This window comes from Procambarus clarkii, chromosome 60 (genome assembly GCF_040958095.1).
Source record: "Procambarus clarkii isolate CNS0578487 chromosome 60, FALCON_Pclarkii_2.0, whole genome shotgun sequence".
NCBI classification, from domain to species: domain Eukaryota; kingdom Metazoa; phylum Arthropoda; class Malacostraca; order Decapoda; family Cambaridae; genus Procambarus; species Procambarus clarkii.
In genome coordinates this window covers 21,764,137-21,780,636 of record NC_091209.1, presented here as the reverse complement: position 1 = coordinate 21,780,636, position 16,500 = coordinate 21,764,137, and the positions used below count along the sequence as shown (strand labels likewise).

At 40.4% G+C, this 16,500-nt stretch overlaps 1 protein-coding gene across 1 annotated transcript in view; it reads right to left on the bottom strand.

The window, feature by feature from the left end:
• Window positions 1–357: 357 nt before the first annotated feature.
• LOC138353994 (neuroligin-4, X-linked-like) overlaps window positions 358–16,500 on the bottom strand; it is a 131,351-nt gene continuing 115,208 nt past the window's right edge. Inside the window, exons 6-11 of the mRNA XM_069307697.1 lie at window positions 16,179–16,403; window positions 13,194–13,325; window positions 12,761–12,912; window positions 11,905–12,026; window positions 4,232–4,409; window positions 358–4,029 (exon numbers count right to left, since the gene is read on the bottom strand). Of these exons, the coding sequence (XP_069163798.1) occupies window positions 2,835–4,029; window positions 4,232–4,409; window positions 11,905–12,026; window positions 12,761–12,912; window positions 13,194–13,325; window positions 16,179–16,403 (2,004 nt within the window). The 3' untranslated portion in view covers window positions 358–2,834. The remainder of the gene's footprint in view (window positions 4,030–4,231; window positions 4,410–11,904; window positions 12,027–12,760; window positions 12,913–13,193; window positions 13,326–16,178; window positions 16,404–16,500) is intronic.

The following is a 16,500-nucleotide window of genomic DNA, read 5'->3' as shown; positions in this document are numbered from 1 at the left end:
TATATATATATATATATATATATATATATATATATATATATATATATATATATATATAATTATTATTCAAATAAAAAATACACACGAAGACATTTAACACTCAAAGTATTCTCGCTGGTTTGAACAAAATGAGAACAACCTTGCTATCAGGCAAGATGTCAAACCAAAGTTCACGTGTATGAGACTTACAATATGGATGAAACACTAAGAGAGGCGCTCGAGGAAGTATGGAGAAGCTGTACACAAACCTGGAATTAGAGAAGACACTCATGCAAACTAATTCGTATGAAGTCACGGTCTAGTAACTATAGGGCTGTTCTTCAAGCATCTTGTAGGATACGCCTGAAACAGTTGGGATCAACCTGGCTATGGTGTAGGCCCATGGCATTTTATTAAGATTTTATGTCAGGATATTCTCTGTTTTTATTTTTCATTTAGTTATGCTAGTTTCAATGATTATGAAGTATTATATTTTTTCCAATTTATATTATTAAATGAAAATGGGTTAACATAGTCTTCTTGCCTGCTAAATACCTTTGTTACTGAACTCTTATATATTCAAGATTAAAAACAAAAACAACGGTTTTAATAATACTAATAATAATAATAGTAAATTTCCAAACACTTCAATAATAATAATAATGATAGTGCGCAAAGATAACTATAACTGTTAAAAAATGGTAGTTATTATCACCGGTGTTATTGTTATTGCTTTAATTGTTAGTTAAATACTATTATTAAGAAAAATAATACTAATAAGATAAGAAAAATAATAAAATAATTTATATTATCATCATTATTGATAGAATCAGTCGGAGCCACGAGGATTCGAACCTGCACACTGGGTACTCCCAGGCACACTGCTTAAACAACCAGACAAAATGCATGCTGGCAATTTGTGAAACCCTGACTTGGCTTTAGTAGAAGCCTCAGGACCCATAGAGGATTCAGTTGAAGCTCAAATTGCATTGCTTTTTAGCATGTCTCGGGTCTGTGATTTAAGGCGTGTGCTCGGGATTAGATTGTGTGCAGGTTCGAATCCTCCTCGTGGCTCCTACTTATTTAATTGATACATCACGGTAATGCGATTTCATTATGCATTATTATTAGTAGTAGTAGTATGTATTAAGTAACAATAAAAACAATAATAATAACCGGTGATAATAATTATCATGTTTAACAATTATGGCTTCCAATAACGAAAGTAACTAACACCAGTAAAAAATGAATTTACAAAATTAAATAATATTTCCATAAATGCACATGATCTTGTTCAGTTAAAGACCTTGCACTGAGCACTCAAATACCTCACTGTCACACAACATTGCCTTTTTCTTTTGAACCTTGTAGCCGTAATATAGATTTTTGCGATGTGACTGAAGCTATCAGCTATTAGCAGACCAACATTGTAAACCCAGAGGTCTGTGGCAGGCCATCATGGCTATACCAGAGACGACATATGACAGGCCACCATAGCTATACCAGAGACGACATATGACAGTCCACCATAGCTATACCAGAGACGACATATGACAGTCCACCATAGCTATACCAGGGACGACATATGACAGGCCACCATAGCTATACCAGAGACGACATATGACAGTCCACCATAGCTATACCAGAGACGACATATGACAGTCCACCATAGCTATACCAGAGACGACATATGACAGTCCACCATAGCTATACCAGAGACGACATATGACAGTCCACCATAGCTATACCAGGGACGACATATGACAGGCCACCATAGCTATACCAGAGACGACATATGACAGTCCACCATAGCTATACCAGAGAAGACATATGACAGGCCACCATAGCTATACCAGAGACGACATTTGACAGTTCACCATAGCTATACCAGAGACGACATATGACAGTCCGCCATAGCTATACCAGAGACGACATATGACAGTCCGCCATAACTAGATCAGAGGTACGTGACAGGCTACATAAATAGCCAGTCAGGTGACAGACCACCACAATCAACCCAGACACTAATTGTGACAGTAGGATGCTTCATAAAATCAAATGAATGATAAAAAGCCAACCTAATGTGCACTAAATTATCACAGTATTCGTTCTTCCACTGACAAGTAAAACAACTGAGAACGAATACTGAGCTTCGAGATGTAGAAAAATGTTCTATATTTTTTGCTAGATTGTTTTATAACACTCAACACGTAAGATAAAATTATTAACAGGTGAATCTCAAAATCTATGAATTATATACCACCCAAAAAGTGCCTATAATGACTTTCGTTATCAATATAAGCATAAAAAATATTTAAATAAATATTACCCATATTGGTATTAGGAGATAAATACAGTGCAGTCTTGGAAGTAGGAAGACCTACTTCCAGCCCTTGACACGTACTCTTAAACACGGTGATGTTTGGTAACTCGTAGCGTATAGGTGAGACCTATGTGATGGGGAACTGAACGGTACGCACACACACACACATACACCCACACACGCACGGCTGATATAAGAATAGGTGATTAAAATCATAGTTGTCTGTACACTGCACATAAGGAGAGTGGCGCTGTCTAGCCAGTGTCACTGTTCACTGCTGTCAGTATTCACCGTCTCACTACAATTTCTACAGCAGCTGTGAAGGCCCACCCTACCTAAGTTCATCAATACATTCCACTCAATTGACTAGTCGTCCGGATAGCATAGTCTAGCGCTATACTATGGGGTGAAAGATCCCCCAATGTGTACAATTGAAGTCACCCGTTTTCAGTCGTACTTGAGCGTTAAATTATTATCTCTTAATTAACAAATTAGACGTCCTTAGCTTAGTGGTCTTGTGTGTGGAATGACATTATGCATTAATGTGAGAAAGTGAGTCCTTTGAGCTGTGTCTAGGAAGAGTAGCGTAGGAGGGCAGCGTGGAGCCGCGGGGTGGTGGCTGAGGCTTCCTAGACGACGAGGACGAAGAGGACGATGAGCCCCTCTGCAGTGTTGCACTACGGATAGTCCTGGGAGCCATCAGGTCCTGGCCGTCGTCGCTGTAGGACGACTGTGGGAGGCACTGCACCCCGGGCTCCGAGAACTGACACGTCGAGGTCCCACACGGAGCTCCTGGACTGGAAAATTGACTCCCTGAAATGGAGTATTGGTCGGTGGAGGAGGAGTACTGGCTGACGCTTGCGGAGTAGTGGGAGCAGTACTGGGCGTGCTGGGGCTGGTAGGAGGGACACGAGCTGCTGGACGTGGCGGGGTACACGGCGATGCTGGGCTCTACACACTGGCCTCCACCGGAACTCCTGTATTGTTCGAGATTGATCTCTGGATAGTGTCCGCTTTTGATCTCCGAGGGGTACTGGCCTACGTCAGGAGGATACTGTCCCCCTCCGACGTCTGCGTACTGGCCATTGCTGACGTCCGAGTAGCACCTGGGTCCCCCACACGCTCCGGACTCGAGGCCGCCCTCGCCGTGCTGGCCAGCTACGGGTGGGGTGGGCGGCGTCGTAGCGAGGAGCGGCGGAGGCGGAATGAACTGACTGGTCGGCTGGGATAGTAACGAGTGCATCGAATTGCTGGTGTGAAAGGTGACCTCGGTGTTGCGGTCACCGATGTCAGGTGGCGTGGGGAAAGTGTGCAGCTCTGTGCACTGCAGGTCAACATTGCACGCCGACTTGTTGTCCTTGACGGGAGAAGACAGAGCCTCGTGAGTGGACACAGAACGCATCCCACTGTCTACTGTGCACAAAGGCTGCGCTGATGCACTGTCGTATTTGATTTTTGGTCCCATGGCGTTTCTGTCCCGTTTGTAGATGAGCGCTGCGAAGAGTATAGCATTGAGGACCAGGAGGGAGAGGCCGATGGCCACGGTGAGGGTGAGAGCGGTGGTGTAGTCGAGTAACTGTCCAGTCGGTGCCACTTCTGACGAGACATTGACGGGACGGGTGACGCTGCCGTGGGCGGCGCTGACGTTAGGCGGCAGATATTCGTCACTGGGCGTGGGTAGTGCTGGCGCGGCCGACGTCGACGTCACGTGTGTAGTATGGAGGAACCTGTAGGTAACAAACACGCTCAGCGCGATAATATATTACACATATCTATAATATTTATTCAAAGATACATAGCTGAGTGTCTCAGCTATGTACCTTCCATTTACTGTGACATCAAAACCCTGAACTTGCTATGAAATCTACGCATATAATTTTGTATCAGAACATTGGTGCAGAAAGATTTGTCACTCCAACGCGGACTTACCTGAAGGGGTCCAGGGGTCTGACGGGGCCAATAAAGTGCTTTGGGTCCTCAGAGGCGTGCCAGGCCTCTGCGTCGGAGTCCGGGTACTTGGAGCCGGCTTCCTCCAGCTCCGGGATAAGCCAGTTCCAGAGGGCGACCTTGTGTGCGCGGTAGTGGTCCTTCAGGCGCGGCCGGTAACCTGACCCACACAATAGTGGTGATACACAAGGGGTGAACATGCATTCAATACCCAAACGATGTCGGCTGGAACAGGTGTGGTGCGAACTCTCTTGAGAATAGTGGGACGTATCTAAGTATAAGGTGGATATTGATAGCTGACTGAGAGTCTGGTAGGTAGTTAATGGTCACAAACACCGAAGTAATCGATAGATATAACAACATTAGAAGATTAGACATAGCTGAAGCACACTACACTAAGTATTCATCTAATTTTAACCAACTTACACATCATGGGGAACTGAGCTATTTATATAACCAACTTACACCTAGGTACTTTCTACTACAGAATTTCCAGCTTACGCTTCGCCTGCTAACCCGATGCCGATTAGGTAACACCTCAACTCATCCTACATGGAATATATATCATTTCTTCTGCTAATGTATTTACATTTCCTTTCTGCATTAGAAGATGTGACCTTTAACGAAACACATACTTGATCGAAACATGTTAAGCGCAATTACATTGTAAAATGAACTTTGGAAAGTTCCTTTGTCCTTTCCAATGGAAAGTTATCCAAAGTCCTTTCCTTTGGAAAGAACTTTGGATATAATTATCGGTCATGTTTAATAATACACACACACTGTCTTATCTACTAAAAAGTATAACGAGAGCAAACTGTAACCTAAGGATTGGGATTGCTTTTTCAAAACGATCTCATACAGATGATTTATGAGAGGATTGCTATTATTTAAGGTAACCCCACCCGAGTGTTAGTGACCTTCACTCAACCATTAGTGACCCTAAACCAAGCTGTAGTGACGTTCAACCGACCGTTTGTGACCCTCACTCGAGCGCTAGTGACCCCTCACCTCAGTATTAGTGATTCGCCGTAGTATTAGTGACCCCTATCTCTTGAGGTTATCTTAAGATGATTTCGGGGCTTAGCGTTCCCACGGCCCGGTCCTCGACCAGGCCCCCTTTCTGTTACACCCCCCTCCAGAAAGCAGCCTATAGTAGCTGTCTAACTCCCAGGTACCTATTTACTGCTAGGTAACAGGGGCATCAGGGTGAAAGAAACTTTGCACATTTGTTTCCGCTTCCACCGGGGATCGAACCCGGAACCTCAGGACTACGAATCAGAAGCGCTGTCAGACCCTTAACCGAGCGTTTAACCCCTAACCCAAGCATTAGTGATTCCTCACTCGAGTGTTTCTCTACATCGTTGACAACCAAATATATTTCAGGAAAGTAGATTTCACATTACAAAACTCTATATTTCACATATCTTTCCTCAATTTTAAAATTTCTAGACTTTTTACTCATTATTAATAACGAAAATCTCACGTCATGGAAATTAACTCTCACGGACAGCGTCCACTAATCTAAATTTTTATTACGAGATATTAAAAATATATTCATCTCTACTCTCACATTTTCAGAAATCACATCGTTTAGAAAAAATGTGTTCCCACGAGGGCAGACAGATCGCAAACGTCAAAAGTGGCAGCCTAATATATATATATATATATATATATATATATATATATATATATATATATATATATATATATATATATATATATATATATATATATATATATATATATTGGTGTATACTGGCAGCAGGTTTTCTTTCAAACATGTTTCATTGAATATGACCAGAAAATAATAAATACAGAATATGCGGTCATATTCAATGAAACATATATATATATATATATTGGTGTATACTGGCAGCAGGTTTTCTTTCAAACATGTTTCATTGAATATGACCGCATATTCTGTATTTATTATTTTCTGATTTAGGGCTTCTATCCCTCTAACTATTTTCTTAGCATCAGGGCTTAATTGGAATAGGAGTTCTCCAAAACTCATTTTCGTACTTTTAAGGTGAAGAAAAGAAGTGATTTACTATAGAGTGTATTACACTTATTTGTATAATTTGCACGACGTTTCGAACCTCCATGGTTCATTCTCAAGTGAACAATCTTAAAATACTAGTTGATTTTATACCCGCATTAGGTCAGGTGATAATACAATGAAGGTGAAGAACATGGGGGGATACATAAGGGATAAACATAGGGGCTGCAGAAGGCTTATTGGCCCATACGAGGCATCTCCTATCTAAACACAAAGATTAATCCAGTGTAATTGGCCTGTTATGTTGGACATTGTCTTCTGTGTTGGCATCGATATGTTCTTGTCTTGTCCTTACTCTCATGGTGGGTAGAGTAAATAGTTCCGTGATTTGGGTGTTCATGGTAGGTCGCTCTATTCTTATGTGAATTACCTCAAGAATTTGTAATCTTCTTGAATCTTGGGTTTTGTCTATTATGCAAGTATTCTTGTTCAACATTTTTCTTGTTAGAGTAATGTCATGGGCTTGTCTCATGTGATTCCTAGGGGCACCAGATTGAAGATGGCATGTCAAACGCCTCGTCAGCTTGGTCGACGTCATACCTATGTACTTACATTGAAGGTTACATCCTTCGTGGGGGCAAGTGTACATGTATACAACGCTTGACTGCTGTAGAGGGTTCTCCGTCGGCTTCGGGCTGTTTTTGATAAGGAGTTCGGAAGTCTTCTTGGTTTTGTAGAATATTATCAGGTTTATGTTTTGGTTAGGAGTAGTGCTTTTTACTCCTTTACGGATTATTTCTTTCATTATTCTTTCCTCTTTTATATGTTCACTGTGCATGGTTGATTTGTAATATAATTTTATTGGGGGTGTTGTGGTTTCTGTTCTAGGTTCTGAATTATACCAACGGTCCAAGTGTCTTCTTATAGCAGCGTTTATTTCCGCGTTGCTATATCCGTTGTTCACCAATACCTGAGTTACTCTTTCAAACTCTCTACTCACGTTGCTCCATTCAGAGCAGTGGGTAAGCGCTCAACGAATATAAGCATTGAGAACACTGGCTTTGTATCTTTGGGGGCACTCACTTCTACCGTTCAGGCATAATCCTATGTTGGTGGGCTTGGTATATACGTTGGTGCTTAAAGAGGTTCCTGTTTTTGTTATTAGTACATCCAAGAATGGCAGACTGTTATTTTCACTATTTTCATGTGTAAATCGGAGTACTGACTCTCTCTCTAGGTGTCTTTTTAGGTCAATTAGTTCATCTGAGTCTCAAGCAACAAGCATAACTCAAGCAAACCATCAACAGTGAACTATTTAACCTGAAACAACAACATAAAACTCTTGTAGAAACAAAGACACTCCGTAAGTTAACATCCCTAAACGGTGGACAGCTAAAAATCCCTCGTCCTAAAGATGGCTACTTTAACCTGACTTCTTATGATCTTACCCAGGACCAACGAGACCTCTTAAATCTTGGTCTAAATTGTCAATTCTTATCTAAACCAAAGATGCATCAAAAACGCCTGGAAATCGAAATGCTTCTGGACGATATCCATAAGCTAGAAGACAACAAAAAAGTCATCACCACGGACACACTTCAAGCTGAACTACTTGCAGAAGCAGGGAAAAAACGAGGAACATATTCATCTACAATCTTAACCCCACGACTCAAAGAAGCAGCGAAACAACTAAAAAATCTGAAAGACGTAACAATAAGAAAAGCCGACAAAACAGCAGCATATGTATTGATTCCTACCCATGAATACATGAACAAAATTAGCGACATCCTAAGTGACGACTCCAAATTTCAACGAATCACGAGGAACCCCGTAGAAGACCTTAAGCGGAAAGTAAACAAAACAATTACAGCAATCAACGCAAAGAAAGGTAGTGTGCATTTCAATAAACTTCAAGGCGACTATGGCTTAGGATATGCCTACGGCAATGTTAAGACGCATAAACCAGGTAACCCACTACGCCCTATAATCAGCCAAATACCAACCCCAACTTATCACCTGGCAAAAAAAAACTCAATGAACTCCTAACTCCATACACTCCAAGTAAGTTTAGTCTACAATCATCAGCAGATTTCCTAGAATTGATCAAATCTACCCAGCCCAATGGAATCATCGCTTCCCTGGACGTTGAATCCCTTTTTACCAACGTCCCAGTCGACACAACCATAGGAATGATACTGGACAGAGTATACAGAGACGAGAGCACCCCCAAATTAGACATACCTGAGCCACACTTGAAAAGTCTTCTCGAAGCATGTACAAAGGAAGCCCCTTTCATCAGTCCACAAGGAGACATGTATTTACAGATAGACGGAGTAGCAATGGGCTCCCCCTTAGGAGTTTTATTTGCTAATTTTTATATGGGAACCATCGAAGATAGGGTCTTCAGTAGCAGACAAAAACCAACTGTATACTGCTGTTATGTAGATGACATATTCGTAATAGTAAAAGACTCAGATGAACTAATTGACCTAAAAAGACACCTAGAGAGAGAGTCAGTACTCCGATTTACACATGAAAATAGTGAAAATAACAGTCTGCCATTCTTGGATGTACTAATAACAAAAACAGGAACCTCTTTAAGCACCAACGTATATACCAAGCCCACCAACATAGGATTATGCCTGAACGGTAGAAGTGAGTGCCCCCAAAGATACAAAGCCAGTGTTCTCAATGCTTATATTCGTCGAGCGCTTACCCACTGCTCTGAATGGAGCAACGTGAGTAGAGAGTTTGAAAGAGTAACTCAGGTATTGGTGAACAACGGATATAGCAACGCGGAAATAAACGCTGCTATAAGAAGACACTTGGACCGTTGGTATAATTCAGAACCTAGAACAGAAACCACAACACCCCCAATAAAATTATATTACAAATCAACCATGCACAGTGAACATATAAAAGAGGAAAGAATAATGAAAGAAATAATCCGTAAAGGAGTAAAAAGCACTACTCCTAACCAAAACATAAACCTGATAATATTCTACAAAACCAAGAAGACTTCCGAACTCCTTATCAAAAACAGCCCGAAGCCGACGGAGAACCCTCTACAGCAGTCAAGCGTTGTATACTTGTACACTTGCCCCCACGAAGGATGTAACCTTCAATGTAAGTACATAGGTATGACGTCGACCAAGCTGACGAGGCGTTTGACATGCCATCTTCAATCTGGTGCCCCTAGGAATCACATGAGACAAGCCCAGGACATTACTCTAACAAGAGAAATGTTGAACAAGAATACTTGCATAATAGACAAAACCCAAGATTCAAGAAGATTACAAATTCTTGAGGCAATTCACATAAGAATAGAGCGACCTACCATGAACACCCAAATCACGGAACTATTTACTCTACCCACCATGAGAGTAAGGACAAGACAAGAACATATCGATGCCAACACAGAAGACAATGTCCAACATAACAGGCCAATTACACTGGATTAATCTTTGTGTTTAGATAGGAGATGCCTCGTATGGGCCAATAAGCCTTCTGCAGCCCCTATGTTTATCCCTTATGTATCCCCCCATGTTTTTCACCTTCATTGTATTATCACCTGACCTAATGCGGGTATAAAATCAACTAGTATTGTAAGATTGTTCACTTGAGAATGAACCATGGAGGTTCGAAACGTCGTGCAAATTATACAAATAAGTGTAATACACTCTATAGTAAATCACTTCTTTTCTTCACCTTAAAAGTACGAAAATGAGTTTTGGAGAACTCCTATTCCAATTAAGCCCTGATGCTAAGAAAATAGTTAGAGGGATATATATATATATATATATATATATATATATATATATATATATATATATATATATATATATATATATATATATATATGTCGTACCTAGTAGCCAGAACGCACTTCTCAGCCTACTATGCAGGGCCCGATTTGCCTAATAAGCCAAGTTTTCCAGAATTAATATATTTTCTCAAATTTTTTTCTTATGAAATGATAAAGCTACCCATTTCATTATGTATGAGGTCAATTTTTTTTTATTGGAGTTAAAATTAACGTAGATATATGACCGAACCCAACCAACCCTACCTAACCTAACCTAACCTATCTTTATAGGTTAGGTTAGGTTAGGTTAGGTAGCCGAAAAAGTTAGGTTAGGTTAGGTAGGTTAGGTAGATGAAAAACAATTAATTCATGAAAACTTGGCTTATTAGGCAAATCGGGCCTTGAATAGTAGGCTGAGAAGTGAGTTCTGGCTACTAGGTACGACATATATATATATATATATATATATATATATATATATATATATATATATATATATATATATATATATATATATATATATATATATATATATGACAGTGTCAGACCACGGAGGAAAAATGTGACACTCACATTTTTAATCACGTGTTTATTTTCGTGATATATATATACACACATACACACACACACACACACACACACACACACACACACACACACACATACATACATACATACACACACACACACACACACACACACACACACACACATATATATATATATATATATATATATATATATATATATATATATATATATATATATATATATATATATATAATCCCACCGCACATTACCTGACAATGAATGATAGCGGGGCGTGCATTGTGTAACAAAATTTTCCATACTATTCTTTTTTCCCCAGCGACGGCAGCCTCGCCGACCGCCACTACATCACTCCAATGACATTATACAATTTAACAGCGGCCCCGCACAGAGGCTGCTTGATTAATGATGCGATCGGAAAATGAGCCTGCGGTTCAAGCATTTCATCCTAATTTAGTTTTTAATTTTTCCACATTTCAGAATATATATGAGGTGATCAGTGTTGTGTAGGCCACTACCCACAATCATGCAGCAAACTGGTGAGGTACGCGGCAGGCCGTTGTAAGGGAACACTGGGTAATTATTGGGGATTCATTATCTTTGCAAGCGAAACCATATCATAAAACAAAAATTACTTATGTAGGTTATAATTGTATTAAATTATGTAACGGTATGATAATATTAACGGCAACGATAATAATGATAATAGCAATAATAATGTTTAAAGAACTCACATTAACGTAATGAGAAAATATGTGAGAGACACAATGAGGAAATAAGTAGGATTAATGAGAAGGACTCGAACCTGCACGGCGGGTACTCCCTAGTACACGCTTTAGACCACTACATCAGAACATGGTAAAAAACAATGCATCATGGGATTCAATTGAATCCTCAAGGGGTCCTGAGGCTTCCACTGAAGCCCAGTCAGGGTTTCACACATTGCCCGTATGCACTCTGTTTGTGGTCTATTAATTTCATTCCGCTTACCTGAGGGCGCCTGACAGCTGAGTGGACAGTGCTTCGGATTCGTAGTCCTGAGTTCGATCCCCAGTGGAGGCGGAGACAAATGGGCAAAATGTTTTTCACCCTGATGTCCCTGTTACCTAGCAGTAAATTGGTACCTGGGAGTTAGATAGCTGCTACGGGCCGCTTCCTGGGTGTGTGCAACAAAAAGGAGGCCTGGTCGAGGACCGGGCCGCGGAGACGCTAAGCCCCGAAATCATCTCAAGATAACCTCAAGATTACCTATGATAACATAATCGTCTATAAACAATATGGGAAAGCCTGAGGACTCACTTATCTCAAGGTACTTCTCGTAAATGGCTTCATAGGGTTCCCAGGTGATGTTGCGCTGCTTGGTCCTCTCCCTCTCCTTGTAGCTCAGCACAGGCTTCACCTCCTCCGGTAGGTTGGGGTCCCTGAGGAGAGAACAGCACACCACCATTGTTACAGTACTCTGGTGGAATTTTTAACCCCAGTAGTTCTCTTACATTACGCCTGATCTTTGTTTGAGTGTAGTAGTATCTCCTTTCAGTCGCTAATCCTGTTACATAAATCATGGCCTCCGCTTAGGCGTTGAAATCGTCCCACTCAGCTGCAATTCCTGAGGGCCGAGGCCCTGACGTCAGTACAGGTGAAGTATTCCTCCCCTCATAGCTACAATCCCAGAGCTGAAGGTCCTAATCGCAGTACAGGTGTTATTACTCCCTTTCCCTCATAGCTGCATTTCCCTTTACGACAGAGGTGCGACAATAGACTTCTCAGCCAAATCGTATTTATGTCAATTTTCATTCTAGTGTAACTGGCCATTGTGGTGAGTTCTGCCTGACTGTAAGCCAGTTTACCAAATCCCTCTGTCCTCTCAAATTTTCTCTCCCCGTCTTCTTAATCTCTGTTGTCGTCCTCCGATTTAATGCACTAACTGCACAAAATATGGGATTTGCACAGAATTGGTTTTCTTTGGAATTCTGAACGTGTTATAGAGTTAAAATATAGTTCTTATATACAGTACTTTATTTTCATTAATTTTCAATGTATTTTTGTTCTTTACTGAATCAGTTACAATTCATTTTAAAGTTTGAGAGTATCCAACCTTACCGTTTAAGGTAAACTTTGCATGCAAGACACGTTATGTCATGGGCGAGCAACTTACCCAGATTTGGCAAAGTTGGTCCAGTACCTCATGATGAGTTCGGAGACGAGGGCGTCGGGTCTGGTAAAGTTGGTGGTCCAGTGGCCCGGGCTGTCCATGAATGGTGCTCCGAACACCAGTGGCACCTCTGATCCGAACACACTGCCCAACCGCTGAACACCGAGGAGAACAAAGTGAATGTTATAACTGATGAGATGTTCAATATGCTACTCGAAGAATGTACGAGGTATACTGTGTTTTAATAATTATGATGCTAATGAAATTGCATTGTGGGAACCCAAGGATGAAAAAGTTAACCTTTGTCGTCTCAGATAAGCGACAAACAATACAATATTGCATCATCAACAAATATTAATCGGCAATTCCACTTTCACAGTACATCATTCTTTACGTCATCTAAATCTATCCAAGCTGTATTCAAGTCGATACCAACCTGGCGGTCTTTCTCGTGGTGGTTGAAGACGTACATGTAGGCGTCTGCCCGTCCACTGATCGTCTCCCCAAACTTAGCAAGAGGCGCTAGGTACCCTCCGTCACTCAGCGCCTCCACCGTCAAGTCTCGTACCTGTATCAACATGCAGAGTCCCATATTATCCCCCAACCAAAAATCATGTCTTTGATGAGCATCATCCTCTCTCGGAATTCATGTCTTAATTGGGTATTTTCCTCTCGCCAAACTCATACATTCAGTTCTTATTGTTGTCTCGCCAAAATTACGTCTCTAACATGTGTGATCCAATCACCAATCTCATGTCTTTACCGTGTATCTTCCTCTCAAAAATAGCATATCTTTTCACTAATCGCCTTGACTTATATGACCTTGTTCTATTATCATGTATAAATTAAATTAATTGAGTCTGTTTACGTAAGTAAATTGTATGCAGAACATTTGCTGTATTAGTTAGGGATTAGTAGACTCCAGTTAGCAGACTCATAATCTTGTTTAAAGAACACTCCTGGGTGGCCGTAGTAATGAGGTAAATCTGCATTAATATACTTCTCGCTAATACAATTAATGTTTGATGAAAAGTTTACATAAAACATATACGAGTGTACAGGGAAGAAATTTAGCAGAAGTCGACTAAAATGTTCTAAAAAAATACTTAGTATAGAGTTTTATTTACTAAATATAATGATCTATCCAGTTCCCAGTGAATATTCAAACGATATATTTTTATGTATGATATACTCTTTAATGTTTTTAATTATACGTAGTTAATTAAGTCATTCTCTCGTTAATTAAGTTCTACAAGACAGAAAAATATTTCATTTATAAAAATAGGTAAATTTTTTAGCCTAATAGCAGTAATTTTTTTTTAATTATTTCAAATGTATTGTTAGTAATATGCTAAGTTTGTCTCATCTGAGCGCTGTATATATACAATTTATAACACTACCTAAAATACATTATAAAGAATATTAACTAATAAATAACCTTTCAGAATATTATTATACATCTGGATCACTATCAGTGGCTCGGAAATAATTCTCTCGATTGAATATAACGATAAAAAACACAATTAGGAGGGTTATATACAGCGAATATGAGAGAGCCTTTCATGCCTCCACTTATATTGTGATATTAGAAAGCCGCTCTGTGCACTTAATCACTTTAATATCAAATTAGAGACAGAATATAATTTTAGCTTGAGTATAATTGTGTTGATGCAGTTTACATGGGAATAATTTGGCTGGAGGCAAATGTGGCGCCATGATATTTTATCTCCGGCGGTCAACATGTTTAGAGCTAATAAAATATTTTTTCTTTCGTGATTCAACTCAGCAAATTAGTAATTATGCAATTAACGCATGATGATAAGAACCAATGCAAATTCGTATTTCATCGCTCCATGTAAAAATTTGCTTATATGTATACAGATGAGCAAAAAACATTATACAAACTGATTATATAATTTTAAAATTAGTCACGATTGATATTTAATGCTTCAGTTTAAGTAAATAAACAGTAAGGTAATCATGAGGAGAAAGCGCTAAGCCAGTATAACTACACAGTTATTGAAAGTGATATGAGGACAAGGAACTGTAAAAGGACATAAGGCATGGGTAGGGGGGGGGGGGGGGTTCTAACAACTTGGACCATCGGAGATCGAAATATGACCAGCAAGAAATGATTCCTCCGTTGAGCCAACCAGTCACTTTTCACATCATTACACCTACTGCACTTGTCCCTCAAGCTTATTGTACCAGACTTATAAATGCCTTTTAACTGCTACTCCAACAACGTCTCAATGACGTCCTTCAGCTTGTTATCTTCAAAGCGTTTATCTCGGCACGTGAACGTTTAGCCTCGGAACCAATAATAATTGACTGGTCATTTCTAGGAAGCTGCAGGAGTTGGATGCATTGTGACGCGGGGTGTGGACCCGTATGAAACCCGTCTTCTCCCCAAATGCGTCCCATACTTTACGAAATCGACCAATTCGTTAAAAATTCGACGTAATAAAAAAATTATGGCGTGTAATATTTTTTATCAATGTAGCAACCCTGATACGTTAGGTGGGTTGCTGAGGGTCATGGCTTTCTGGGTTAATAAAATAGTTAAATATTTTAAGTAGTGACAAATCGAGTGAAGAGATTGGTCGAATAGTAGAACACCGAATGTTAGGAATTCTACACCGGAAATTACTAACCATGAGGTACACTCCCCTGGGGTTCACTACCCTGGGGTTCACTACCCTGAGGTACACTACCCTGAGGTACACTACCCTGGGGTACACTACCCTGGGGTACACTACTCTGGGGTACACTTCCCTGGGGTCCATTACCCTGGGGTATAATGGAATAATAATAGGGGTATAAGAAGAATAAAGAGAACTTCAGCCAGCCTATTGGGCCATGTAGACTACTATTTATTTGCACCAAAAGTAATTTAGGTATATAAGTTTAACCTTTGCTTAAAACCATCCAGCTATCCCTATTTGTATTGTTTCTTGTTCTATTTATGGAATAATTATTTAAATCCTTGATACTATCCTCTTTGTTGTACAACTTCATTCATTTATATATTCAATTCTTTTCATCTTTTCCTCTACGTCGTTTTGGCGAATGTAAATTAATCTTTAGTAATCTCACTTAATACGAGAGGTTCTAATTCCTGGGACTGACTTTCTCACCCTTCCCTGTTTTCGTTCAAGGAAATTTATGTTATTCTCCAGTATTGCTACAAACGCTTGGTAGTACAGTCGAGTTCGATTTCGACTCACAATCGATAATTCCGGGTTCGAATCCCGGGCGGGACATAAATAGTAGTGATGCTGCTACAAACACAAAGTTACAGTCCCGCTCCTGTGCCAGATAAATCCACTACGGGCTCACCATAGCCTGTGCTACTTGGAACTGTTTGTTCCGAGTAGCTGAATATATAACAACAATAACAACAACATAACACGACACAGACCTGCACGGGATGCTGCGCCGGGTTGCCCCAGTCCGTGTACTCCTTGGTGATGGCCAGGTAGATCTCTTGCAGGTGGTGGTGATAGATGTTCCTGACGTAGGTCCTGAGCAAGCGGTTACGCTCCTGCACGTCCAAGCCGTCGGTAGCCTGCTTGCTGTTGAGTTCAGGATAGCCATCCGCTTCCGTCACACCGAAGAGGACGCTCATCTGTCTTCCCTCCAGCACCTGGAAGGGATAGTGGGTATGGTGAGGTAAGGATGGTGGGAGGGAGAGAGTACAACGTTCGCACGCACATACAAGAGGAGATATTCAGAGAGGAAGA